The 28,000-nt window shown below is 28.7% G+C and overlaps 2 protein-coding genes and 2 pseudogenes across 2 annotated transcripts; 2 read left to right on the top strand and 2 right to left on the bottom strand.

Moving 5' to 3' along the window:
* The first annotated feature begins 4,092 nt into the window (after positions 1-4,092).
* Positions 4,093-4,886, top strand: LOC143922116 (DNA-directed RNA polymerase III subunit RPC1 pseudogene; annotated as a pseudogene).
* A 628-nt stretch (positions 4,887-5,514) lies between these two features.
* Positions 5,515-7,394, top strand: LOC143922115 (DNA-directed RNA polymerase III subunit RPC1-like; annotated as a pseudogene).
* A 4,156-nt stretch (positions 7,395-11,550) lies between these two features.
* Positions 11,551-13,358, bottom strand: LOC143922118 (chaperone protein ClpB-like). Its single transcript, XM_077445369.1, has 2 exons — positions 11,657-13,358; positions 11,551-11,579 (listed from the first exon to the last, which is right to left on the bottom strand). Exons 1-2 carry the CDS (start codon positions 13,356-13,358, stop codon positions 11,551-11,553), a joined length of 1,731 nt encoding a protein of 576 aa, XP_077301495.1.
* An 8,500-nt stretch (positions 13,359-21,858) lies between these two features.
* LOC143922117 (uncharacterized) lies at positions 21,859-22,728 on the bottom strand. Its single transcript, XM_077445368.1, has one exon. It carries the CDS (start codon positions 22,726-22,728, stop codon positions 21,859-21,861), a length of 870 nt encoding a protein of 289 aa, XP_077301494.1.
* Between the last annotated feature and the right edge of the window lie 5,272 nt (positions 22,729-28,000).

Raw genomic sequence — 28,000 nt, 5'->3', positions numbered from 1 at the left:
TTATAAATAACAACTGGTCTAATTTACCGTTATCACTTGGTAAAAGCTTTGAAGAAATGTCAGGATTTGCATTTAAGCCTTTAGGATCTAATAATGGAGTCTCTAGTAATAATTCTAGGTCTGTATCGGTTTCCACAAATTCTGGGACATTTAGAGTTTCCAGTCTATCTTGCAAAAACATCTCTGTCTGGGGATTTTCGCTTGGTAAATTTAATCCTGAAAAAAAATTTAAGGCTACAAAAGCCGGATCGAATGAATTATCATTGAAATGTGGTTGAAAAGGGGGTTGGCCCGAACCTTCAATTGTCGAATTTTCACAATTTTCTGCGTCTACTTCGCAAACAGAGCTCAGATTTGAATCAGTTGAAAGTTTTTCATCACTTTCGTCTGAGTTTGAAAATATTTTCATCACATCGAAAGAGGAATCTTCAAAGTCAGGGAAGTCTATGTAATCGTCTTCTTTTAGTGCTTCTGATTGTGATGTGTTTATTTTTGAGGCTGAAACGATCTCTAAAATATAAAAAATATTCAACTTACGCAACTCCATATTTTTTATTAGGGCATACATAAATTAAATTTTTTTTAAAATTTTTTAAATTGTAGAGAATAAATTTATGTTTAATTAGACTATGATTGATGCCTTGCGATTTATAATAAAAGTTTTTCTGAAGTAATAAAGCTTATGTTGATACCAATATTGTAACTATGGCATTTTTAAAAATGTTTTTGTTTTTACAGAGTGCTCTATTATTTGCCATTATTACAAAAAGAATACTAATGTAATACCGAATAAAGAAAATTGAGTTTAAGATTGACATGGATATAATTAAGTAAAATATATCTTGATAAGAGCATAAGTTGCCATGTGGCAAACACATAAAAAGTCTTGTTTAAAGCACAAATAAAAATTTCGTTAATCGATTTAAAAGAAAATCAATGTCATGAAGGATTTTTCAGAGTTTTTGATGGCGAATCAGCAGATTTAAAAGATTCAATTCATGCCTAATTAAAGAAAATATTAAACTTAGAGATAAAGAAGTCTACTGCTACCTTCAATACTGCAATATATTCTTTGGAGATAAAATACTGTGCCCACATTGAACGTTAACAAAAAACGGTAAAACATCTATCTACAAAGTGTCACAGAATGTTGGGGGCATGTATACAGATTAAAACAGAAAGAGGCCCTGAGATGTAAAAACTAAGCATTTGCCCTGATTTAAAGATAATAAAGCCAATATTATTTAATAAATGCTTTGCTAAGATTATTTTCGGGTGTTAATTATAAAAATTGGTTGGATTATAGCTAATAAATCCAACATTATTTAATAAATGCTTTTGCTATGATTATTTTCAACTTTTTTCAATAGATATAGGCTAAAGAACTCCAAGAAAGCGAGATCTCACCCTGTTCAAGTTGTGGTGGCTAAAAAAAATCTATGGATCAGCATCTGTTCTAAAATCTAAACTAAAATTAAGATACTGCTATAATAAACCAAAAAAAAAATCGGATTTATTGAAAAGTGGTTGCCTACAGCAAAAAAAGAAGTTTCCTACAAAACTCTGGGGGCCCCTATAGCATCTCTATCCCTCTGCCGACAGTCGACTAGCCTTAGGACTAAGTGTCCCATTGACCTTGAGCTGGCGTTTAATTATAGACAGTACCATACTGTCTTACTATAATAAACCAAATTTAAACGCATACGGCATTAGATGAAGTTTGTATTTCTAAGCTTGATATATTTTTCCAAGCAAAAAAGAAAAATTTGGAAAATATTTTTTAATAGCAAATGATATAGCTCTTATTTTTAAATATAAGGTAAAATAAGTCCATATGAAATATCCAGGGATTCTTAGTCGCAGAATTCTACGAGAGGTACTGGTGTGAAATGGGGTTCCTCTTAAGATTGAACTATACATCTAATCACGTTTCTTAGAAAAGATTTTCGAAAGCTCTTTTTGTTAGGTGAGAAGTCATGAATAGAAAGACATACAAAAGAAATAAGCACGATGATATAAAAGATGGCAAAATATTTGCTAGGTGAAGCACCCGAGAGTCTAACAAATGAAAGAAGGGGCCCTTAAAACCTTAAATAAATAACTTTGATCATCAAAGTATAATTTATATGCAGCTTTAAAATATTTTAGCAAACTAATTTTTATTAACATAATTGCCCAATTAATTAATAAAAACAAATATTTTTCATTTAATTTTTATTTAAACCACTATAAATTATTGTCGTACTCAATAATCACTTTTAAACCAAAAACACCTCTAAAATTGCTCTATGTTTATGATGTGGAATCTAGAATCTGCCAACTAATTTATACTGCTCTTGTTTTGAGTAATTATTATAACATATTTGAATACTTTAAAATATCACTCGAAAAGCTTTCAACTATATTTTAAAATGTTACGGCCATATATTACATTGAAAAAAATGTGTTAAACAACATGGTATCAAAAATAGTAATTCTATTTTTATACTTCATCATACATACATTAGCTATAATAAAAACTCTCATATTGAGAGATTTTATACTGGTCAATGAATTAAAATTCATTTATTTAAACCTTTTTTAAATAACGAAATCTGTACTTCTGGTAGGCATAAAGGGTTGTTTATTAATTCTATTTTCATATTAATTGTTGTTTCCGAGACCTATTAGACATTAAAATTTATTTATTAAATGTTTTTTCATATTAATTGAGTTTATTTGAAAACTTATTAGAAGAAAGAGTTTGAGGTAAACATCGGTATTTATTTAAGTATAATATATATATCCAAATTTAGATATTAAAAGAGCTTGTTGTGTTATCATCTATTAATATTATTTAAATAAATACCCTTAATGACTAAATACTTTAATAATGAAGAGCTTACGCCATCTTCGATGGCACAAGACAGAGCTATTTATTTAATACTTTTCTTGTTTAAAACACAGAGATTTTTAATTAAATTTAATTATTTTGCAAGTATGGCCCTCAAGCAATTTTATTACAGCTACCATATTATGTTTAAACCTCATGCCAATTTCAGTTCTACTTGTATATAATTTGCTGCATTTCATGTTTTTATAATTCATTAAGAGTAAAAAGGCACAATTAGAACCATTTTATGTAATTAAAGGAGTTATTTAATCCCAATTTTTATTCTTAGCAGGTTTATTTAAGTTGGGTTTTCTTATGGCTGCTAAATCTTTCATAAGTTTTATTTTTTTAAATAAAATTTTATAAAATCCCTATGCTTGGTAAAATTGAAGATTCTTCTATTAAACATAAAATAAAAGCAATGTCTTTCCATGTTTTATCTGCAGAACAAATAGCCAAATTAAGTGTTGTTACTTTAGATAGTAGAACTCTTTACGATGTAGAAACCAGATTGCCGTATTCTGGTGGGCCATTAGATTTAAGAATGGGGATTTCTATAAAAACTGGCATATGTAGTACTTGCAAGGAAAACATACAGAATTGTGCTGGCCATTTTGGGCATATAAAACTGTTTTTACCAGTTTACCACATTGGCTTTTTAAAACACACAATTTCTATTTTGAATTGCATTTGTAAAAGTTGTAGTTCTTTATTGATTAATTTTAACAGAAATTAATTTTTACAAAACCAATAAAATTTGATTTAATAAAAAATGAATGTAGAAATGTTAAGATATGTCATAAATGTAAAGCTCCTAATGGAACCGTTAAGAAAAATACAGGGTTTAGAATTTATCATGAAATTAAAAGTAATAAAGGGGATATAAAATCTATTGAAATTAATCCACAGACTTGTTTAAATTTGTTTAAGATGGTAGCAGAAGAAGATTATCAATTTATTGGATGGAGGAGAGCCCAGAAACACTTATAATTCAGAATTTAATCGTTGCCCCAAGTTGTATAAGGCCCAGTGTTGATATGCAAGAAGAGGGTTTTAATGAAGATGATTTAAGTGTAAAATTAAGTGAGATTATAAATACAAATAAATTATTAGAGGAGAGTATAAAAAAAGGAAATTCTATTACATTAATAAATGAAGATTGGGATCATCTGCAGCTACAAGTAAGTTTACTTATAAACAGTGATTTACCATCCGTTAATATGATCAATACACCGATAAGGGGACTTGTACAAAGACTAAAAGGTAAACAAGGAAGATTTAGATGTAATTTAAGTGGGAAAAGGGTAGATTTTAGTGGGAGAACTGTGATATCCCCAGATCCTAACTTAAGCATAGAAGAAGTTGGTATTCCAATGGAGATAGCCAAGATATTAACAATCCCCGAAAAGGTAAATACAATTAACAAACTATTTTTAACCGAATTGGTCAATAACGGGATAAATAAATGGCCAGGAGCCAATTATGTTATTTCTAAAGATGAAAAAGGAAAAGAGTTTAAGAGGTTTTTAATGTATGGTAAAAGTAAAGAATTAAAAATAGGAGATGTGGTAGAAAGACATTTACAAAATGATGATATTGTGTTATTTAATAGGCAGCCCTCGTTACACAGAATGAGTATTATGGCACATAAAGTTAAAGTTCATCGTCATAAAACATTTAGATTAATGAATGTGATTGTACACCGTATAATGCAGATTTCGATGGAGATGAAATGAATATTCATTTACCCCAAACTTTTGAAGCAAGAGCAGAAGCTGAAACCCTCATGGGCATACAGCATAATATTTGTACTGCTGGAAATGGGGAGCCTTTGATTAGTTGCACACAGGACTTTATAACTGGATCTTATTTGATTACTGGGAAAAATGTGTTTTTTACAAGAGAAAGATTTGCACAACTCTGTTCTTATGTGGCGGCAAGTATAATAGAAATAAAACCCACTGTATTATCACCAGTAGAATTGTTTACGGGTAAACAAGTTTTTGAATTTTAATAAAAACGGCACTATCTTATGGAGAAACTGCTGAAAAAAGGAGACCTCTGAACAAAATCTGTAAAACTAAAAATATAAGTGAAATGTCTAATCTTGAAATTGATGCAAATTATTTAATTTGGACACAAGGAGGGTTTAATTTAGATAAATTTGGCACGAATGACGATAATTTAAAAAAAAATGTCATTAATTTAAGTGCTAAAAATAGGAATTACAAGACAGAAGATGATATGAATGATGGTTATGTTGAAATTTTAAATAGCCGTTATATTAGAGGGCGCCTTGACAAATCGATTGTTGGTGGTGACAATCGAAAGGGCTCTTTATTGTATCAACTGCTAAAAGTCAATAAAAAATGTGCAGTTTTTGCTATGAATTGTATTTCCAAATTAACTTCAAGATATTTAGCTGAAATAGGCTTTTCTATTGGCTTAGATGATGTTTTTCCGAGTAAAAGTGTTATAAATGAAAAATTAAAAATAATCAATGAAGTTTATGAAAAAGTTGAAAATTTTATTTTAGAAAAAGTCCCAAATATTGAAAATGAAATATCTGTTTAAACAGAATAAGGGAAGAATGTGGAAATATTTGTATAAAAGAATTAAATTCATTTAATAGTCCAATCATCATGCAAGAGTGTGGAAGTAAAGGATCAAAGATTAATGTAAGTCAAATGATTGCATGCGTTGGTCAACAAATTATTTCTGGTCATAGAATTCCAAATGGCATGATAAAAAGGACTCTTCCACATTTCCCTTTAAATTGTTTATCTCCAGAAAGTAAGGGGTTTGTTTTGAACAGTTTCTTTTCTGGAATGTCTGGGTTTGAATTTTTTTTCCATGCAGTTAGTGGAAGGGAAGGTTTAGTTGATACTGCGGTTAAAACAGCAGAAACAGGATACATGCAACGCAGGCTTATGAAAGCATTGGAAGATTTAAGTGTAAAATATGATTACACCGTTAGAAATTCTGCTGAAGATTTGGTACAATTTAAATATGGAGAAGATAATGTACAAACACTAAAAAATGAAGAAGAACAATTTTTAAAGTGGATTTTAAAAGATGCGATTTCTAAATTTCAATTAAATCACAAGTTTCGTAAAATATTTGAAGAACCTGATCCCAACATTCAAGAATTAATAAAAAATTCAAATATTGCCTTGATTGAAGATGAAAACGCCCAAGTTAGGCTTAAGGGGGGATTTTTGAAGGATTCTTTTGATATTGCAAGTTTTATTTATTCACATTTTAATAATTTGGTTAAAAATGATGAATTATTTATATCTAAATTTACAGTGGATCTTTTAGATTCGATTTCTAAGAATTCTATAACTTCGAAATTAATTAGTGAAAAGTTTATTTTAGATTTAATTTCATTTTTAAATATTAATAAAAACGCAACATTTTTCTTCAGGGGAGAATTTTACAAATATTTTCAGAATATTTTGTTTTTAAAAATATTCTTTAATTTATTGCAAAATAAATTAATTTCAACTATAATAGATCCCGGAACTGCTGTGGGTGCAGTAGCAGGTCAAAGTATAGGGGAACCTGGAACTCAAATGACTCTCAAAACTTTTCATTTTGCTGGTGTTTCTAGTATGAATATCACTTTAGGTGTGCCACGTTTAAAAGAAATAATTAATGCTAGTGCTAATATTTCAACTCCTATTATAAATGGTAAACTGCTTATAAAAGGAATAGAAAGTGCTAAAGCAGTTAAGAGTAGAATAGAAAAGTTGATTTTTAGAGAAATTGTAAATAATATTGCTGTTTCTATAACTTCTGATAGATTATTAATTATTTTTAATATCGATTTTGATTTAATTAAAAAATTAAGAATTGAAATTACATTAGAACAAATCTGCAATTTATTAAATCAGGCTTTAAAATGTACTTGTATTGAAGTCACAGCTAATGGAATTCAATATGTAATAAAAAGAGTAAAAGAAAGCAGTTTATTTTTAGCAGAAAAAATAAAAAAGCAACTTCTAAATATAAAAATATCCGGTTTGGATGGAATAAGTAGAGTTATTATCAACTGTGTTGATAAGAATATAGAAGAATATGAATTATTAATAGAAGGGAAGTGTTTTAAGGACGTTATAAACGTTGCGGGAATTGAGCCCACTAATACTTTAAGTAATGATATTTTAGAAATTGAAAAAACACTTGGAATAGAAGCAGCTCGATCTATAATCATTAAAGAAGTGGAATATACAATGGGTAAGCATGGAATAAAAGTAGATCATAGGCATGTCATGCTGCTAGCAGACACGATGTCTTTTAGAGGTAAAATTTTGGGAATTACAAGGTTTGGAATTGGTAAAATGAGAACATCGACACTGATGCTTGCATCATTTGAACAAACGGCGGATTACTTGTTTAATGCAGCAATAGAAGGTATAAATGAACAAGTAAAGGGTGTGTCAGAATCTATTATTTTAGGTATTCCAATATCACTTGCACTGGATCATTACAGTTGTTGTGGGATGAAAAAAACCAATAAATTTTTTATAAACATTTCTTACGATACAATTAATAAAACCCATTTTAATATTATTTTTCTTGTTATCAAGAAGGTTTGGCAACCAAAACACTCAAAATCGATATTTGGCTTTTCTTTTAAAATTAAAAATAAATAATTATTGCTATGTAATCCCTTATTAATATAAATGAAATAAATAGAAAGTTAGATATATATTATTGTTAATAGAATTTAATGACATAGGGGTAACTTTAACAATTAAACTTAATTAAATACACATATTTACCTCAATCTCCTACTTAAAAAAGAAAAAAAACTTATTTAATAAAGAGGTAACGCCATCTTCGATGTGGCAAGGACAGTATTAATTATATATTTTGTTATTTGAAACCTTAATGTTAAGATTTAAATCAAAATAACACAGATAAGGCACGGTGTATAATCAATTAATGGATTTAAATCCGAAATTCTTACCCTGTGTAAAAATAGCTCGTCAGCAAAAATCTAAAGATAGTAAACTAATAAAGGCATTAAAGCCATTTCACGTTTCTACTTCCTTCTTTTTTGTTCCGTGTCTTATATATTCATTTTGGAAATATCCCGTTAATACCAGGTTTAAAGGTGTGCTGTTTTTTTAGGAATAAAAGCCTTTCTGCCATTGCATTTGTTTCTTATCATACTTTGACTGCTGAGTGCTGTGATTCTTTCTCTAGTCCACTACTACGGATGTTTTAGAAAAAATAGAAACGTCTTGGCAAAAGAGGTTGTGCGGCGCTCTACATTTTTTAAATTTGGGTTTTTGTTGTGCTGAGCCAAAGATCATGTGAGAATTTTTTAAGGTAAAAGATAAAGATACTAGGCAGAATCTTGTATAATTTTTGTGCTACAGAAGAATAAGGGTGTTGCAGTAAAACTCCCACAAGTTCTATAACAAATAGATAGGGCCTCTACGAGTAGTAATCTAGGTTTAAAGGCCGTTTGTTACAACCACTTGACAATTCTGTCAAAAAAATGAAAATATGATTATTATTTAAATAAGAACGTAAAATCAATAGCCCGGCTTAAATTTTTAAATTATAATTTTTTTACTTTTATCAGTTGTTTTAATTTTTGGTTTTTTATTAAATATTTGAAGCAATTTGTTAGTTTTGAAAAAGAATAATGAAATAAGTATTTGTGTCAAAGTTCAAAAAATATCAATTTGAGCAAATTAATGATAAAACCTTAAGGAGGGATTACTTTCTGTTTTCTGAAAAATATTTTTGTTAAGGTTACCCCCAAGTCATTAAATTCTATTTACAATTTTTGAAAAATAAAATGTTATAAGAACATTTATATTCAATTGTTTTCGTTTTTTGGCATAATTTTTGTGTAATCACCTATAAATTTAACCGTTAAATCCTCTTAATTACTAAAGGTTGCGTTTCAGCTATTTAAGCCAATAATATTTAATAAATACGGCCGTTTTATTATATTTGGCTCTAAATACTTCAATAATCTATAGCTTACACCATCTTCGATGGCACAAGATAATAATATTTTAGTTTGATATTGTTATTGGTTGACTGCTACAACATGAAATAAAAACCCCTGGGATTGCTTAAGGTAGGTAATTCCAAGTTTTTATTTTGTGTTTAAAAACCCGCTTATTTTTCTTATTAATTTATTTAATAATTAGATTTCTTAAGATTTCAAAAAAACTTATTCAATAAAATTTATATTAAACACTGGATTATTTCAAAACCAGAAAAAAGTACAAAGTGTTCATATAAAGATTTGATGTAGGGATTGCTGTTTATTCTTTTTATTTTTAAGCCCATCATGCGCTTTAACACTTACTTGAAAATAGTCTTTGTTATTTTGTTTATTTTTATTCATAGTCAAGAAATAAGTTACCTCCCCAGCCCTTTATCTTCTATAAATGCAATTTTAGACACTAAAATAACTCTTTTCCCTTTTATTGGCCTACTAGTGTTTATTTTCTCTATTATCCCATGTACTTTTTTTCTCAGCATTTCTCTTTGGTGTGTAAAATATAAAGTTTGTCAACCACAGCACTTTCCCGATATCTTTAAAGCAATAATCACAGAATATGCCTTGGGTAGTCTTGATGTCTTTGTTTTTATTTCCACATTTTGGTACTTTAAGTTACCCACTCAGCCTGATGAGTACTTTTTTATAAGATATGCATCTCTCTTCCCACATACAGCTATTTCAAATATTTATATGGCAGAAATAACAATTGCTTTACTTTCAAAATTGTGCTTTTTTTACACGGATCTGCTTTTACTTGCAATTAAAAAAATTTATGATAAGTTTCCAATTTTGCCATCACAAAGCTCGTTTTATTTGAAAGATTGGCCTTTTTCTTCAAGTATATTTTTCATAATAGCTTATCATCTAGGAGTGGCATTGGTTTTTACAGCTCGGATCATTGAAATAGAAACAGTGACTGATTATAGTATTGAAACAAGACTTATTCAGATGTTGCTTGTAGGACCCCTTTTTTTAACTTTTTTATTGTTCTTGCGTGATATTTGATTTGTCCCGGGTAAAAAATGATAAATATAAATTAAATGCACCTCTATCTAAAACCGTAACCCATTATTAAAAATAGTTTGATAAAGTTTTAAAAAATAATATTTACATCTATGCCATTAAATAGTATGGCAAAGGTCACCTCCCTTATTCTGTTCCTCCAAGCAATTTTATATATAAAATTAAGATGAGTATTATAACAAGACTAAAAACTCTTTAATAAAACAACATAGATTACACAGGACCGAAACAAGTAATTTCTTGACAATAAGCTTTAAAAGAACTCTTAAGGTGGGAAACTAATTAAAACTAAAATATAGTTGTTTAAAAAAAGTATTTGGCATTTGACTTTTCAAAAAAAATTTTAGTTTATAGAATTTTATAGTTTAAACAGGTAATTATTACTGTATAAATTGGGCCTTTTTAGTTTCGGTTTATCAACTACTGTGTCTTGTTGTGCCATATTTTATCGCCCACAATAAATTTACTACTGTCCACAGAATAACGAAAAGCAAGTCATTCACTTGATAATATAGAAATCAGGGTTTTCTTAGTTCCATCCATAAATATTTTCATATAATTTGAGTAGTTTTGAAAAGCAGAATCTTTTTTTTTCAATTAGTGATCATAATATGCACCTATTATATAAAATTTTGGGTCTTTAATTGCTCTTACCAAAAGATTAATTGGTTTTTTGTTTAATTTTAATATTTTACAAATAAAAGCTTTTCAACTCAAATTTTTGATTTAGTTTTTTTAAACATAGAATTGTAAAGTGTATATGGGAAAACAGTTGGGATCCCAATTTTGATTTAGTATCTTAAAACATAGAATTGTAAAGTGTATATGGGAAAACAGCTGGGATCCCAATTTTGTTCTAATGAGTTAAGTAGAAAAATTAAAAAACGCAATTTAATTAAAAAGGAGATGATTATTAGAAAAAAAGAAAGGTGAAAACAATTCTATATGTAATAAATTGAAATCGTGGGTTTCTACAAAAGCCGCAGGAGTGAAATGGTGATTTAAACTAAAATTAAAACATACATCTAATACTAGTTCTTAAGAAGACTTTATGAAGTTTTTCTTAAACCGCAAGACAGGTCTGAAAAGAAGATACTCGAAAGTAAATTGAGGGCTAGCAGAGAAGATGGCAGAGGCACGGCTGAAGTAAATTCAGAAGATCCATAAACATGAACGATAAAGTTATGCTAAACGTTAATTAAATTTGTTCAAAAAGTGCCTAAGGTGTAATATTTGTTTATTAAATGTAATTAAAATTTGGGTTGTATCCCCAATGACATTTAACCATTACTTAATTTATATATAGTTTATTAATATGTTTTTTAGAAAAATTTGTGCAAACCATTTTTATTCAATAACATAAGTGTAGTTGCCGGTGTTTTTTCCAACTTCTTCTTCCGCATTCAAAAATACCTTAATGTTTTTGTATTTTGGATATGGTGTGGCTTCGAGTATAATTTTCGTAATTGCATTAATGAAATTATCTTTGACAAACCTTTTGATTAATCTAGCACCATAATTTGAATTTTTACATGATACAACAGCATGGTAAATTACAGCGTTAGAGAAGGAAAAAGTAATTTTTCTTTCTTTTAATTTCTTATTTAATTCATCAATTTCAATCTGAAATATTTTTGTAAGTGAATCCTGTGAAAGATGTTTAAAAACAACAATATTATCAATCCTGTTAATTAAAAAATGGCCAAATCTTTCTAAAACCACACCTTCTATTTTTTTTATATCAGAGCCTTTATCTGTAATATACTCTTGTCCTAAATTGGATGTCATAATTATAACGGTATTTTGAAATAAAACCTTAACACCCCTTCCATCAACAACTCTTCCTTCATCAAGTAACTGATAAAGGATATTTAGGTTACTGCGATGTGCTAAATCTAATTCATCTAATAAAACTACATTATATGGGCATTCTTTAATTGGCTCTGTTAATGTACCACCATCATCGCACCCAACATAACCAGCTGGCGCACCAATCAATTTAGTTTTGCTGATTTCACTAGAGTAATCAGACATGTCAAGAATGACCATATTTTCATAAGTATCATTAAGCTCTTCACAAATAATCTTAGATAATTCAGTTTTACCTACACCCGTTGGCCCTAAAAATAAAAATGACCCGATCGGCTTTTTATCTTTTTTTAAACTTACTTTAGAAGCTAAAATACTATTTACAACAGTTTCAACGGCATTATATTGTCCAAATATTTTGCTTTTGATTCTATCATACATAACAAGTAGTTTTTCATTTTCTTTCATTGCTAATCTGGCTATTGGAATTCCACTCTGCCTTGATAATACTTCTGCTACATGAATTGGCTTTATTTCTTCAACATGAGCAAATTCTTTTAATCTTTCTTCAAAAAATGGGATTATTGTATTTTGGATGTCATGCGCAGTTTTTTTGTCATTTTCTCTCTTAGCTTTTTCTAAAAGATTCCTGGCTTGCTCAAGTTTCCTTTTAATATCTCTAGCTTCTATAAGATGCCCCTTTTCAGAATTATAAGCATCTTCGATTGGAGCAATTAGTTTTTTAATTTCTTCAATTTTAAGATCAACTGTCAGCAAACTTTCCTCCAAGCTTGGGTCGCGCTTAATATCCAATTCAACGCCAGTTTTTTCAAGTTCAAGGCTCCAAAGTTTATCTGTTAATCTAATCAGTTCCAATGGTTCACTATTCAAACTAATAATTGCTGAAGCACAAGCCGTATCGATTAAATCAATGGCCAAATCAGGGAATCTTCTATTTGGAATATACTTCTTCCCTACTGAAACTGCATATTTCATAGCTTTGTCCGAAATTCTAACACCATGATGTGTTTCTAATGAAGCTTTTAATCCTCTAAGAATAATTAATGTATCTTCTGCCGACGGCTCTTTAATATTTACTTTCACGAACCTTCTTTCAAATGCAGCATCTTTTGTTACATATTTTCTATATTCATCATATGTCGTTGCTCCTATTATTTTCAAAGTGCCGTTAGCTAACCCTGGCTTAAGCATATTAGATGCATCTAAAGAACCCCCACCTCTGCCCGCACCCAATAAAGTGTGGATTTCATCAATAAAAAGAATGGCTTTATTGTTTGATTGAGCTTCTTGAATTAATGCTGAAAATTTCTTTTCAAATTCACCTCTGTGTTTAGTCCCGGCTACCAACGAACCAACATCTACGTTATAAATTTTATATCCTTCAAGTATTTTACATTCCCCTCTAGCTATTAGCTGTTCTATTCCATTAATAATAGCCGTTTTCCCAACACCTGGTTTACCCACTAGCATAGCATTGCTTTTAGTTTTCTTTGATAGAATTTCAGTTATTTGTCTAATTTCATCACCTCTTCCAATTACTGGATCAAGTAGATCTTTTCTCGCAAGATCTACAACATCATAAGAAAATTCCAACATTTTATCCTCTGACCCATCATTATTTTTAAAATCACAACTAGTTGCTGCAATATGTTTTTCTACCCTTTTCGTTAAAATAGTGGGGGTTTTAAATAGTTTCAGTATTCTTTGAATATCTAAGAGACACAAAATTATAATATGCAAGGAAATAAAATCTACTGCCTTCAAATTTGATTCAGTAACTACTGAGGTAAACTCTGAAGAGATTTTCCGAAGACCTTTGCCTTTATCTTTCTTAAATGACTCTATCATATAATTTATTTTTTCTTTGAAATCGTCTAATTCCGATTTTTCACAAAAATCATCTAGAATTGATTCTTTTTCTGTGACTGCCTTTATTAAATGTTCTGGCTCAACTGTAGGATTACGATTTTCCTTTGCAAGTTCTATAGCTCTTTCAATTGTTTCCTGTGCTTTGTTTGAAAATGCTTTGCCATGGGGGTTACTACTACCTGTTAATCATTTAAAAAGTATAAAATCTTCTAGAAAATTCTAGAAGTAAATTATTTAATTATTATTGAAGAATAACTGATTTATAATTGCCATGAGAGGAAAATTGAATTGTAACATTTTAATTTTCAGTATATGAAAAAATGTTTGTTTGATCAAATTTACAAAATTAAAAACAAATAATTAATAGAGATGTTTTGTTAAATATCAAACTAGAAAGATTTATTTAATAGATAGAGATGTTTTCTTTGGCAGATAAAAATTGATTAGAAAAGGCCAGCTTAAATTATTAAAAATCAAATATTGTGAAAAGAGGTGGTTCCTATTATTGAAAAATTGGCTTTGCAAAGCATATGAAAATTGCCTTTCTCACAAATAAATGTATTTTATACATAAGAATAATCTTTTTACTAGTAGATTTTACTAGATTTCTTTTGAATGTTCACAATAGAGATGTGAATACTTGATTCTTCCACCGAAATATTTTAAGCAAACGCGCCTGATTTATTAATAAAAATTTAATTTTATGCTGATTTGATGTATATAATAATAAATAATATCTCAAGATGTCCAATTTGTCTTTTAAGTTTAAGCCGCTACACTTTTATTTTTTGTGACATTTCGGGGATTTTTATCCGCCTAAGCTTTTGTCATCTTCTATACCAGTGCGCCTTTTCCTTTTCGGCCACCTTTTAATTTAAGACATCGCCGCCTATTAAAAGGGTCCGTTAGAAATAGTGATTGGTTGAATGCACTAATATTAAAAGAAACCCCTATTTCACTACTGTACTTCTTATGGAGTGACGTAACTATGACTTCCCAGGTCATTTTATATGGAAATGTTTTTACCTTACATTTACACATAAGAGATATCTCTTTGCTATTAAATCATATTTGCTAAATTTTTAATTTTCTCCTTGGTTTAATATATCAATATTGGAAATACAAACTTCATTTAGTGCTATCTCTTTTCCCTTCTTGTCATATACGAATAAATCAGGTCTATTGTGGCAGTATCTTAATTTCAGTTTGGATTAGAGTATCAAATTCTGATCTTTATATTATCATTATAAGCCACTAAGACTTGAGCTGGGTGAGATCTCGCTTTCTTGTAGCTCCTAAAACAACATCTAATGCAAAATGTTAAGTGTTTATATCTTAGCACCTCTTGTATTTATGCTCTAACATTCTGCGACACCTTGTGGATAAATAATCTACCGTTTTTTTTGCTAATTTACAATGTGGGCAAAGTACTTTATCACCAAGAACTATATTCTTGTATTGAAGATAGCAGCTGGGGTTTTCATCTCTAAGTTTAATATTTTCTTTAATTTGGCAAAGAGCTGAATCTTCTAGCTAGTGATCACACACTCTGAATAATCTTTCATGACTTTGACTTTCTTTAATACCGATTAACAAAAAATACTTTGAATAGACTATATTTTTAAATAAAAAAAGTTAAATAATTTGTTTGAAAGAAAAATAAAGAAATATGACAATAAACTCTTATAAATACATAATCAAATAAAAAAAAAGCAAGATTAATCAACTGGGGTTTTTATCAACTAATTAAAAATACCTATACGATTTAGGAAAATTTTTTTATTTACCAATTCATTTTATATAATTTGTAGCAACAGAAAAATAAAATACTGTCTATTTTAGCTTTTAGCCACACTTTCAAATCATTTAAAAGCATTTGATTTATTTTTGACTTTTAAATGGGGTTTTGTCTTTTTATTGTAATGAGTGTGCTAAATTATTTACCACAACAAATACAATCTAACTGATTACACAGAATCTACAGATTTTAGAAACTTTATTGCCTATTAAACTCTGGTATACCTATCTTGCACTTTTTTGTGTTTAGTTCATACCACATTTTCAAATTTATTTAGAAACAATGATCATTTTCTTGAATTTCTTCCCTCGTAAAATTTTTAACAGTCACTTTTAAAAAATTCGAAACATTAAAACATAGATCTGATGACATTTTTTTAATAAATAAGAAATTTATTTGAATTAAATGGTTTGAACCATTATATATAGGATTTCAACTAAAAACAATAAATTAAGTTTTATTTAGGATTACACGTGTTAACATACTCAATGATAACTTTGATGAATTCCTAGTGATTTATTTAGCAAGAGATAATTTCAATACATTCAATTCTAAAATAAAAGATTTTATCTACACATTACATTAAATTATCACTTAATTATCATTTTTTTTCCTATTGTTTCTAAAAATTAAATTTTTTAGGAAATGGCCTGGCTTTGTATCTTATAGCAACCAATTAAAAAAATATTTGAAGAATTATTAAACTACGCTGTTAAATAAACCCTTTTAACCCTTATTTTATTGTTTTTTCTTAAATTTTAGTAAGCTCAGGTGTTTTTGTTTTTCAGTGCACCATTGTTTTTATAAAATTTTTCACAGAATAAAATCTAAACGCATAAGAATCTATTATCTTTGGGTAATACAAATTTTACACTTTCATAAGAGGTAGAACCCTTATTTTATTGTTTTTTCTTAAATTTTAGTAAGCTCAGGTTGTTTTTGTTTTTCAGTGCACCATTGTTTTTATAAAATTTTTCACAGAATAAAATCTAAACACATAAGAATCTATTATTTGATCGTCTATTATCTTTGGGTAATACAAATTTTACACTTTCATAAGAGGTAGAACCCTTTTTTTTATACCTTTAAACACTTAAAATTTGCCATCTAATTTTTAATTACCGACAACGCAACAAACTGATGCAATCAATCATCAACATAAACATTTATCCATTTAATACTGACAGGAATATGTTCAAGCAGTTAAGCCACAGTTTTATTAAAATTCACATTTTATTTTTTTCTTAAATTTTCTATTTTAAATTATTCAAATTAAAAACTCTCTTATTTCTCAAAAATAGAAAAACATTAAGGTTCATTTAGTTCAATATCACCTAACCTTTTCTAAATATATATTTTTCTGTTTTTAATTCGTGTTAATTTATCAATCTAAAAACTCCGCATTTTATAGATTTGATAAATTAACACGAATTAAAAATTAAATAGATCAAACATCAATAAAATCAAAATGATATTGATTAAATACAAATAGTATAGAAGTGAATTTAAAAAGTTGTATAACACAGAATATTTATATTTTAACATAAAAAGTAAGAATAATTTAGAAGTTTCACAAATACAAATTTCTTTATTTTAAAAATAAGAAAGAATTAACTTGAATTAAATGATAGATCATAGAGAATTTTTCAAATTATTTTTGACACCTTCTTTGAATTTTAAAAAACAATAAATGTAACAATAAAATTTTTCAATTCCACATAAATAAATATAAAATAAAAACTTTTAAATAAATCCTCAATTCTTAAAGATGCCTGACCGACAAAAAATTTTAAATTTAGAGGTAAGTGTTAACATTAACACAGTTTTATCTAAGATCATAGGCACAGAAAGCACCAAAACTTACAATATTTTTGAAAATAATAACGAGGTAAATTATTTAAATTTAAATGAAAGAGATAATTACATATGTGAAGCGAAAAAATTATCCCACAGTAAACCAAAGATTATTAAAATTGCTCAAAAGAAAGATTTAGATTTAAAAATAAAAAAAGTGCATTATAAACAACAAAGAGCAAAAATATTTGGCCATTTTATCAGTAATAGCAACATTGTTGACCCTTACGAATCTATAAGCTTAGAAAATGCTTCACTTTTTGAAACGATTAACAAAAAAAAACTAAAATCCAAACCTAAAAAATCAATAATAGAAATTGAATCTCCTATAAGTTCATCGATGATATTTAAAATTAACAGTGTTCCCTATTCTTTATATAGCAATAATTATTGTAATCTCTTTGGCAAGAATATAAATCAACTAAACCCATCGACTGCCGTTTCTGCTGGTTTTGCAAATAATTTCTTTAACAACCGAAATTGCTCTTTCATTATTTTTACTTCTATTCTATTTAAATTATTTGATAAAAGAGTTAAATTATACAATTTGAATTTTTTATGTAAAAGTTTTTCCAATTTTTCTGTTAAATCTCAGTTCTTAGCTTATCTCTTTTTAATGAAGTATGCAATAAAAACGTGTTTTACTGAATTAACTCAAATATCTGAGATTTATTTGGTTTGTTGTATTGTTGCTTCTAAATCTCTAATAGATGCGCAATTATCTAATGATCATATGAAAAATTTTCAACTTTCACTCTTTGATATAAATTATTTAGAAGGCCTTCTTTTAAGCTCTCTGGATTATAATATAAACGTAGGCAATAACGAAATAGAAACAGCTATAATGGAAATACAAGGAATTTATTTAATGAAGTCTTTTGAAGGGGGTGTATGTTTAAAAATATAAAAAAAATTCATTTATTAGTTCAGAACTATAATGAAATTATGTTATAAATACCACGAGAGCGCCTAGCACAGTCCCCAACAAATGTTAAGTTAAGGTCAAAGAGCAAACAGCCCAAGGTACAAAGTAGCTATAAACAAGAAGACTAAAAATCTTTTGAGGCTTTTTGGGAGTTATAGAAACAAGAGAACAACTTTCTATAAATCCATTTTTCTAATGCTAAAATAGTGATACTTATAATTAAATACCCAAACGCCATTTTTCTAAAATTTAATATTTTCCCATTTTTCGCTTCACAATTAATTAAAAAATTTAAATTAAAATATAATTGTTATAATCAGAGAAGATTAATCCCCTAATGTCAATAAATATTTTAAGTAGTAAAAATAAAATTTTGGCAAATTTTAAGGGCACCCAATGTATTTATACCCAAATCTATAATTTAATTGCCCAAACGATTTATATAAATCTACTGGCAAAATAATAAGATATCATTTAAAGTTGGATTTATATAATACTAAATACACATTTTACCTCAAAATCTTACTTTAAATATTTTATAGTACTGTTAAAGTTACCCCCATGTCATTAAATTCTATTTAATAGTACAATAATATTAGATAATTAGCCTTAAGGCGAAAAGAACCCCACCAAAAAACTGACGGCTCAAGACCAATAGGATACATAACCCTATGAAATTTCGTCTCCAAGCTAAGGTGTGGATGCGAAAAAAAGTTCTATGAGCATCTTGGGAATAAGATGCTTCTTTTTTAATTAAACCTAAATATTAATTTTTTTGTAATAGTAGATCTAGACATTTGCAATTATAAGTGTTGTGTTATCCTCTAAAAATATAATCCCTAAATACCCTTAATGACTAAATAATTTAATGATGAAGAGCTTACGTTATCGAAGATGGCACAAGACAATAAGGAAAATTAATTAAAATAGACAACTTAGATATATATAATTTAATAAATAAGAAAACCATGCCCATGCTTCAATACCCAATTAAAAAGCTGTTATTCATAAATGGCAAGTAAAAATTATGCCATATGTGATGGCCTGTAGCGGGCAGCTTAACGATTTTTTCAAGAAAAGCATAAATAAAAAAACGATTTATCTCAAGACTTAAGTATACATACAAACATAAAAGTTTAAGAGGGCTTTAGAGAGTCTTTTTATCGGTCGAAAAGAAGGCGATAAACACTGCCAAGCTGGGTAATTGGCAATTTAGATCAAGACAGTATGACACTCTTTATAAATATAACGCCAGTTTAAGGTTAATGGAAGAAATAGATTTAAGGCATTACGACTTGCGGGAAAGGGCCCTGTAGAATTAACGGGGGATACGAATTTTACTACAAGTCTACACTTCTATAATAAATCCTGGCATTAATAATTAAGATCACAGAAGTACCCTTGAGGTTAAATTTGTAACAACTAAAAAATAGAAGAAGCTTTAAAATTTGTATAATTTAATTTTTAACTCAACGACCCTTCACATATTAGCCAAATCTAATAATTAAATACATTACAACAAATATTAAAAAAGAAGAGCTCATTATTGTGCTTATGCCAATAGAAGCATTCTTTTTTTCAAGAACTTTTAAACCATAAGTACTTTGCTCTGAATTTTTACCCATTTTATTATCTAATTTTTCAATTGCTTTTTTGTCATCTTTTAAACTCTTAGAAAAGTTTTCCGCCATTGTCTTTAATTTGATGGTATTTTTTAGCAATTCGGTGTCTAAAACATCATTGTTATGTGTGTTTTCTACAGATTTTTTTCTTTGTGTGATTGTTTCAATTTCTGTAATATTTGGATTCGTACAAAGAGATTGAATGCTTTTTAAAAAAAGTTCTTTAGATTCTAAATCTTCCATTTTAGAGGCTATAAGTTTAAGGGCATAAATATTACTGTCTATTCTCATTTGAATTTCTACCGAGTCTTCTTTAGAGCAATTTTTTACTTTTTTTATGAGTTCTGTTGTATTTTCAAGAATATTTTTAAAATCTTTAAATTCAAACATTAAAGGGAAAAAAATAAGAGAAATTAATTTATGGGAATAAAACAACTGAAAACATGTAATAATAACGATAAATTTTGAACATTGTGGGTGAAATAAAACAATATCAGCATGAATTAAGTTTTTTGCGTTGAAATTCCACTATTTTTATTGTTAAGAATCGTTAGGACAACTTTATTACATGTGCCTACCAGCTCGATGACTGCTTTTCGGCCATTTTTCTCTTCAAGAACACGTACCCTAACAATTGAAATAATTTGAATGTCTACTTAAGAATTGTTGATGATTCGATGTCAACATAAATAATTAAATATTTTAAATTAAAAAAAAAAGCACAAAATATAAATTTTGCAAATTAGAAATCAAATTAAAAATGGGGGAGAATGGGTATTTTATACCATCGTATATTTGCTCTTAGTATTATGTAGATTCTATCTTTGTAGCCAACAGGCCTTTGTTTACTTTTGCTACTATGCTACTTTCAAACGTTTATTTTTCAGATTTTCTTCTGTAATCGAGTGTGACAAACTCAAGAGTCTTAAGTAGTGTTTTAGATTAGATCTATGAATCCGGACAGCGTTGGGCTAGTGGTCGGCTTGCTGATTTACTCCCGTTCCTCCCGGGTTCGAGCCTCTTTTGGGCTGGTAAAAGAACAATAACCGGGACGCCGTCACAAAAGTGGGCGCTAGTCGTAATAACCCCACTATAAAAAGATTAGCATCAGGCCGTGATCGGGCCTTGTAAAAACAACCGATCTTCTTGGGTAGTGGCGGCAACAATAACTCCCATGGCAGTAGAAAGCCTACGTAAGCATAGCGCAGGGGTCTTTAGAGAGCCCAAGACAGTATGGTACTGTCTCTAATTATAACGCCAGCTCAAGGTCAATGGGACACTTAGTCCTAAGGCTAGCCGACTGTCGGCAGAGGGATTAAGCTGGCATAAGGGCCGTGGGGGTTTACGCAGCAATGCGGTTCCCCCGACCGGGTTACAGAGAAACACACGAAGAAAACTAACAAGTATTAACAACTACAGCTTAAATAAATCCGAACATTTTTTTTTAGATCTATGATTCCGGACTGTGTGGCACTGGCTCTAATAAAACTCTAAGTTAAGGCCAACGAGACATTTAGTCCTAGTCCAAGGCGGCAAGAGGAATTGAGAGCTATAAGGTTTGTGGGGGTTACCTGATTTTTTCTGCATGATTACTACTTGTATAAAATACCATTTTTTAGATCTATGATTCGGTTCGAGTTGGGACTCTTGGCCCGTTCTATACTTTTTATGGCAATTTGCAAGTTTCCCCTTTCTTGTAAGGACAAAGGAGAAGATGTTCACTTTACTTTTTTAAACTAATGTTAATTTATTGACTAAAAGTCTTATGTTCCAAACTTTTTAGTTTCAACGTGTGTAAAATATTTTGTTTAACCAAGCCGCACCATCAATCAATGAGAAAGGTTGGGTTATAGCTATTAAAGCTAAGTATAAGTCAAATACAATCAAAAGAAGAGTATTTATAAAAATATTATTAGCTTAAATAATTATAATTCAACCGTATTTAATAACTACTCTTCTTTTGATTATCTTAGACTAATAATTATACTTTTTAGAAAAATTAAAAAATATACTTTAATCCTTGTTTATTTATTGAAAAATATATTGATGAATACAATGTAAAAGATTGCTAATTATCTCATCTTCTACAACTTTATTTGTATTTTCAATTAAATGTTTTCTAAAATCTGCCTTTCCTACTTTTCTCATTTCAAGATCTGCATGTTTTATGTTACTCTCCTCTGTTATCATTTTTAGGTATTTGCTGATTAATTCTGAATTTTCTTTGCTACGGAAATTTGGTAAATTTAAATTTGAGGCCCATGTCTTTCTGTTCATATTAAGTAACATCCTTTGCTCTAAATCGTTTTTTTTAAAAGTTATGTTAAAAGCATAATAATTCTTATTGAGTCCATGTATTAATGAAATAAAACTTGGTTGTTTATAAAATCCAATGTTAGATGTTGTAATTCTTGGTTCACCTAACCCAAGATTGTTAATATTTCTAAAAGCATCAATTACTACTTTACCTTTTACACTCTGAACAGGATCAATAACTACAGCTACTGCTCTTTTACAAAGCTTTTCAAATTCTCCCTGGGTGGATACATCAGTCGAACTTAGCCAACATCCAAATCCTGGGTGAGAATGATACCACCCAACTACAATTTCATGTCTACCGGTTACTTTAAGAATATCCATCATTTTAGCTTGGAATACAGCATCAACAGCTTCTACATTAACACCAGTTGCAGATTGTGGCATTGCAAAAACATCAACAACTCTTATATTATAATCATCTACAAATTCACCTATCATAAGACCCATAACTTCCAGTGGAATTCCAGCTCTACCGTGCTTCATCATCTTTAAAAGAGCCAATGAAGATATTTGAATTGTTTCTGAAGTATCTGGGGACGGCCCTGTGTCCATTTCGAAATTATAAAAGTTTGGATCCATGGGTGAAATAAAAAAGCACAAACAAATTATTTCATGAAGCAAAAAAATGTAAGGAAAAACCAAATGTGAAAATTTGACTTGACATATAAATAACGGGGACCCTTGGAAGAAAATGTGAGTTCGTTTAAAAGAGATGACTTCCAATCTAGAAAATTTAGTAATTATGGGCGTAGTTAATTGCGTAAAATCAAAAAAACACAAAAATTAAATAGGTTTTGTGTGAGAGAGTTGTGCGTAATCCAGATCACGTACCCTTTTGAAGACCTTTGAAATATTTATTACGAACGAAAAAGATGGTCGAATATATTTCTAGAATGGGCTTAAAGATAACCTGCAGACGCTCTAAAACAAAAGTAAAATAGAATTACAACTTTAATACAACTTATTTAATAATTAAGGAAATTGGGCTGCTTTAAACTTTAGCTATCAATTTTTTGTGTTTTCGAGCGAAAGTTACACAGCAAAAACAAGAAATCACTAGCGGGAAAAATTGTTGATAAAATCACGCTTTTTATTTAAATAAAAGTAAAAATCCACCTCTTGGGGTTTTTAAAAACAGCAGAAACACACAAATTGATCTAAAATATACGAAAAAACTATTCCTGGGCATTAAATGTTTTAAAAATCATGTTTAAATTATTTATTTAGAGTATTAAAAATTAGTTCTTTGATATTTAATAAAGGCCCTTAATATGTCTTTCTTTGATGTTTGTAAATTCGGGGAGTTACTCATCTCTGTGCTCCTGCTATCTTCATCATTAATAAAGACATATTTACTTAAATTAGCATACGCTTTACTTTTTTTTTAAAAAAAGATGAATAAAACATTAATGAAGCCGCAGTGTATTTTTTATATATTAATTTATTTAATCTAACTAAGACAGTATGGTACTGTCTCTAAATATAACGCCAGCTCAAGGTCAATGGGACACTTAGTCCTAAGGCTCGCCGACTGTCGGCAAAGGGATAGAAATGCTGTAGGGGCCTCCCAGAGTTTTGTGAGCAACCTTTTTTTTTGCTGTAAGGCAACCACTTTTCATTAAATCCGATTTTTTTTTTATTTAATCTAACTTGTCTTGTTCCATCGAAGATATCGTAACCGTTATATTTTTGATTGACTTAGTCCTACGAGTAAATATTTGGTTAACTTCAAAGAGTATTATATAACATACTGATTATAATTAATTACTGCTTAAGCACATCTAACATATGTTCTACATCACATCTTTGTTATATTTTGCTGTTGTATGAAGACTTATTAGACATTAAGTGGATTTACATAAACCTATACTATTTTCACACCCATTAGACTTAATTAATCCCCCATTTATATGGCAATATAGGAGTTACTATAATTTTGTCACTTTAATAATTCATTTTTAATTTTTTTTGTTATGTTATCAGAAGATCTATTTGAAATTTTGGATTTGTTTTAGAAGTTACCTTTTTTGTAGGTGATAGTAAGATCAATTGGAGGGTTTTTTGACATTTGGTGTTAATTATTTAACATTATTTCAGCAATAATTATACTGCATTTACATATGCAATCTGCTGTACAATCCTTTTAACTTAAATGAATACTCTTAATGATTAATTAAACTCCATGATTAAAAATATTTAAATTTTATAAAACTTTTCATTTTAATTATTCTTTATTAAAATATGGTAGAGATGTGGGTGTTTCTGGCACAGATATAATCTCCTGCTCAAACCCAATTATCGAATCATCATTTTCACTATTAACTTTAGAAGAATTGCGTTTTATTGGTATAAAATGCCTATTAAATTCCATTTCTTTCCCAAATGGTGCAGCCATTTTAATTGGTAGATTTTCTAAAGATCCTAGAAAATTGCAAGAAAAATTTGGTTCGATTAAAAATTGTCTTTTAAGAGTTAAAGGGTTATAAACAATGTGATGTAAAAATGTTGTTTTAGCTTTATCAAATCCTTCTAAATAATCAGTAGGGACTTCTTTATCTAATGAGATCATATGCGCTACAATTTTTTTTACACTTTTCAAATTTTTAAATAATTTATGTGCCGTTATTAGCCCTACCCCTTTAATAGAATCGATATAATCACATCCACTTAAAATACAAATATCCATTAGATTTCTTTTAAAATCTTCATCTTTTGCTTTATGTAAATTATTTGAATTATATTCATCTACATGTGTACCTGTAAATTTATAAAGAATACTAGAAGCACTATAAACTATAAGATCGGAATCTTCGGTTAAAATATGATCGATGTAACCAATTTTTTGTAAAAAATACAATTGTGCATCTGCTTCGTATGGTGAAACTATAAATTCAATGTTATTATATTTTAATAATGCTAAAATTGAATGAAGTATTTCCGGTGTAACACTTACACACCGTTTCATTAAATCTCTAGCTTTTAAAACATCATTTTTTTTAAGATAAAACTCAACTTCTTTTTTTGATTTTTCTCTTAACCTACTTCTTTCCCGATTAGTTTTTTCTTTACTTTCTAAAGGATCACCATCAAAAATAAAAACTGGTTTAATATTTACGTTTAAAAGTGTATTAATTTTAGCCATAAAAAGATCAAGGTGCCGTTTTACAGGCTTACCCATATATAATTCATAAGAAATAGAAGGAAGAACTTGATGTATCCAGGCATGCCCATCTATCCCAACCTTTGAATAAGAGTATTTCCCTATATGTTTCTTCTCCATTATACATTTAACAATTGGCAAGAGCCCATTTATACCCATGGGGGGCTCTTGTTATTATTTTTTATGATTTTTGGAGGTAAAACGATATAATTTTCTCGTAAATTTTGGGTGCAAAAATCATTATTATTGTATAATTCAAACAAAAATATTCATTAAAACACGTATTAACCCATATTATGGCTCATCCGAATTACATGTCAATTTGAGATAAATTAAAAAAAAAAGGCAAAAATGCAAAAATAATTTAATAATAAAATAATACTAGTGTTATCAAGTAAAATATTTATAGAAAATAGGTGTAAGAGACCTGTTGGATTATAACAACTAGATTATAATTACTTTAGGAGTTTACAAACAATCAAGAACTATAATCATTTTAAAGCTCTTTCTTGTCTCTTTTTATATTTTTTAACCAAGTTAAGTGGATATTATAAATATACGTTGTAGTTGGACACCCATTAATATCCTCAAATATCCCTAACTTGGTCGAATGAGTTTATTTTTTTAATTTAAAAAGATTACCACAGTAGAATAGTTTTCCCTGAGAAAAAAAATCTTTTTAAAAACCTATTTACAAGCCAACTAAGCTTAAGAAATTATAAATGTGATTCCCTACCAGGGCAGTAAATTGTTGCTTTTATTGGATACTACAAAATATTCCCCTTTTTCATTTGTCATAATTACCAGACCAAGGCGTGTGGTTACTCCTATCACTTTTGTCTTGTGCCATCGAAGATGGCGTAAGCTCTTCATTATTAAAGTATTTAGTCATTAAGGGTATTTATTTAAATAATATTAATAGAGGATAACACAACAGTCATAATTACCAGACCAAGGCGTGTGGTTACTCCTATCACTTTTGTCTTGTGCCATCGAAGATGACGTAAGCTCTTCATTATTAAAGTATTTAGTCATTAAGGGTATTTATTTAAATTATATTAATAGAGGATAACACAACAACTTTAATTATTGTCTGTGAGAATCTATTTATTTCGGTATTATAAAAGAATTTTTGGTTAAATTTTCATTAGTAAAATCAAAGCAAAGACCAGAATTACATCTCCAAAAAGGATTTTACTCAAAAAAATACTTAATTTTTTTCAAAGATTTTAGGGTGTTTAAAGAATCATAGTCTCTAATTTTATAATTATCTTAAATACCAGCTCTTTCTAATTTACTAGAGGACTTTACTTTTGTTACACGCTTGAAAATCTGGAAAAATGGTATCAAATAAAAATACATCTAAAAATTGCCGGAGATATTTAAAACTACTTGCCTTCTCAAAATACAATCTTAAAAAACGAAATTCACGACCAGTCTTCGATTGTACGAGGCGTTTTGTAACCCACCTATAATTACTTCTAAACTTCTTTTATCTCATTGTTTTTACAAAAAAAGTTACATTTTGTCTTATTCCGATTAGCTTTAAAGGGAAATGTAGATGGTAGTTTGAATTTTAAAGATCAATTCTAAGCAAATCCAATTGAGGAAGAAGGCAAATAAGAAACGATGTGAATTTATTAGTTCAACATCATTTAATGATATATTCACATTAAATCGATTCTATGTTCGCAGCTTGAGGCCTTTGTTGTCTTACCCCAAGATACCTCATTAGACATTTCATCTTTATATTTTCTCCTGCTTTCAAATAAAACACTTTCAAGAGTCTTATGTAGTATCTTAGATTAGATGTACGTTTCTATTCGGTTTGTAACTTATAGGCCTTTTCTAAATTTTCATAAGCATTTGTAATTATCCGATTTCATGTAAGTACAAATGGACTAATAATAATTTAAAACTTGGAAACTAATGATTACTCATTAAATTGTAAATCATATTTTCTGTTTTGGCTTTGTGTAAGATATTTTTATAAAAACATAATTTTTAGAATTATTTTTAATGAAACATTACTTGGAAACCGTATTATCATGCTTAATGAATAACGGCATATAATCAAGAGTTTTGAATAATTAAAATGCGTATTTTCAATATTTTTTAAACATTAGTATTAATGGCAATTTCTTGCAAAAAGATAAAATTTTTTAGTTAAAGACACAAAAATAAGCAGTTAACAACGATTTACAAGAAAATAAGAATCATTTAATTAATTATTTGCTAATGGAAAAATAAATAAAGGAGTCTCCTTTATCTTTAGTTTTAGATATTTGCCAATCAGTATTTTTCAGAATTTTAAATACAATCATTGTGAATGCATTTGCTGTTAAATTAATATTTAAAAAACAATAAATTTACAGCTTCAACGCTTTAAAAAAACAAAATTTCTTTATAGATCTACTTTTGTGGTGATACGGGCTTCTATTGTTGTAATATGCATTTTGTATTGCTATTGAGCATAGCTTCAACGAATAAAATAACATCTTCAAAATCGGCTTGTTGTGTTAGTTCAAGTCTTACAATTGTGCACGATTTTAAAGTAAGAGGTCCTCTATGTACTTATTTAGAGAGTGAATAGCATTCGGAATATTAAAATGTCAACTTTGTGCTGTGGTTGATACTACATCAGCAAGAAACACAAAAATTCAATCTTCTTTCTTTCTTTCTTTCAACAAG

The sequence above is a fragment of the Arctopsyche grandis genome, unplaced genomic scaffold, assembly GCF_051622035.1.
Source record: "Arctopsyche grandis isolate Sample6627 unplaced genomic scaffold, ASM5162203v2 HiC_scaffold_400, whole genome shotgun sequence".
NCBI lineage: Eukaryota > Metazoa > Arthropoda > Insecta > Trichoptera > Hydropsychidae > Arctopsyche > Arctopsyche grandis.
Note: the sequence above shows the minus strand (reverse complement) of the source record. Positions and strands in the feature narration are given on the sequence as shown.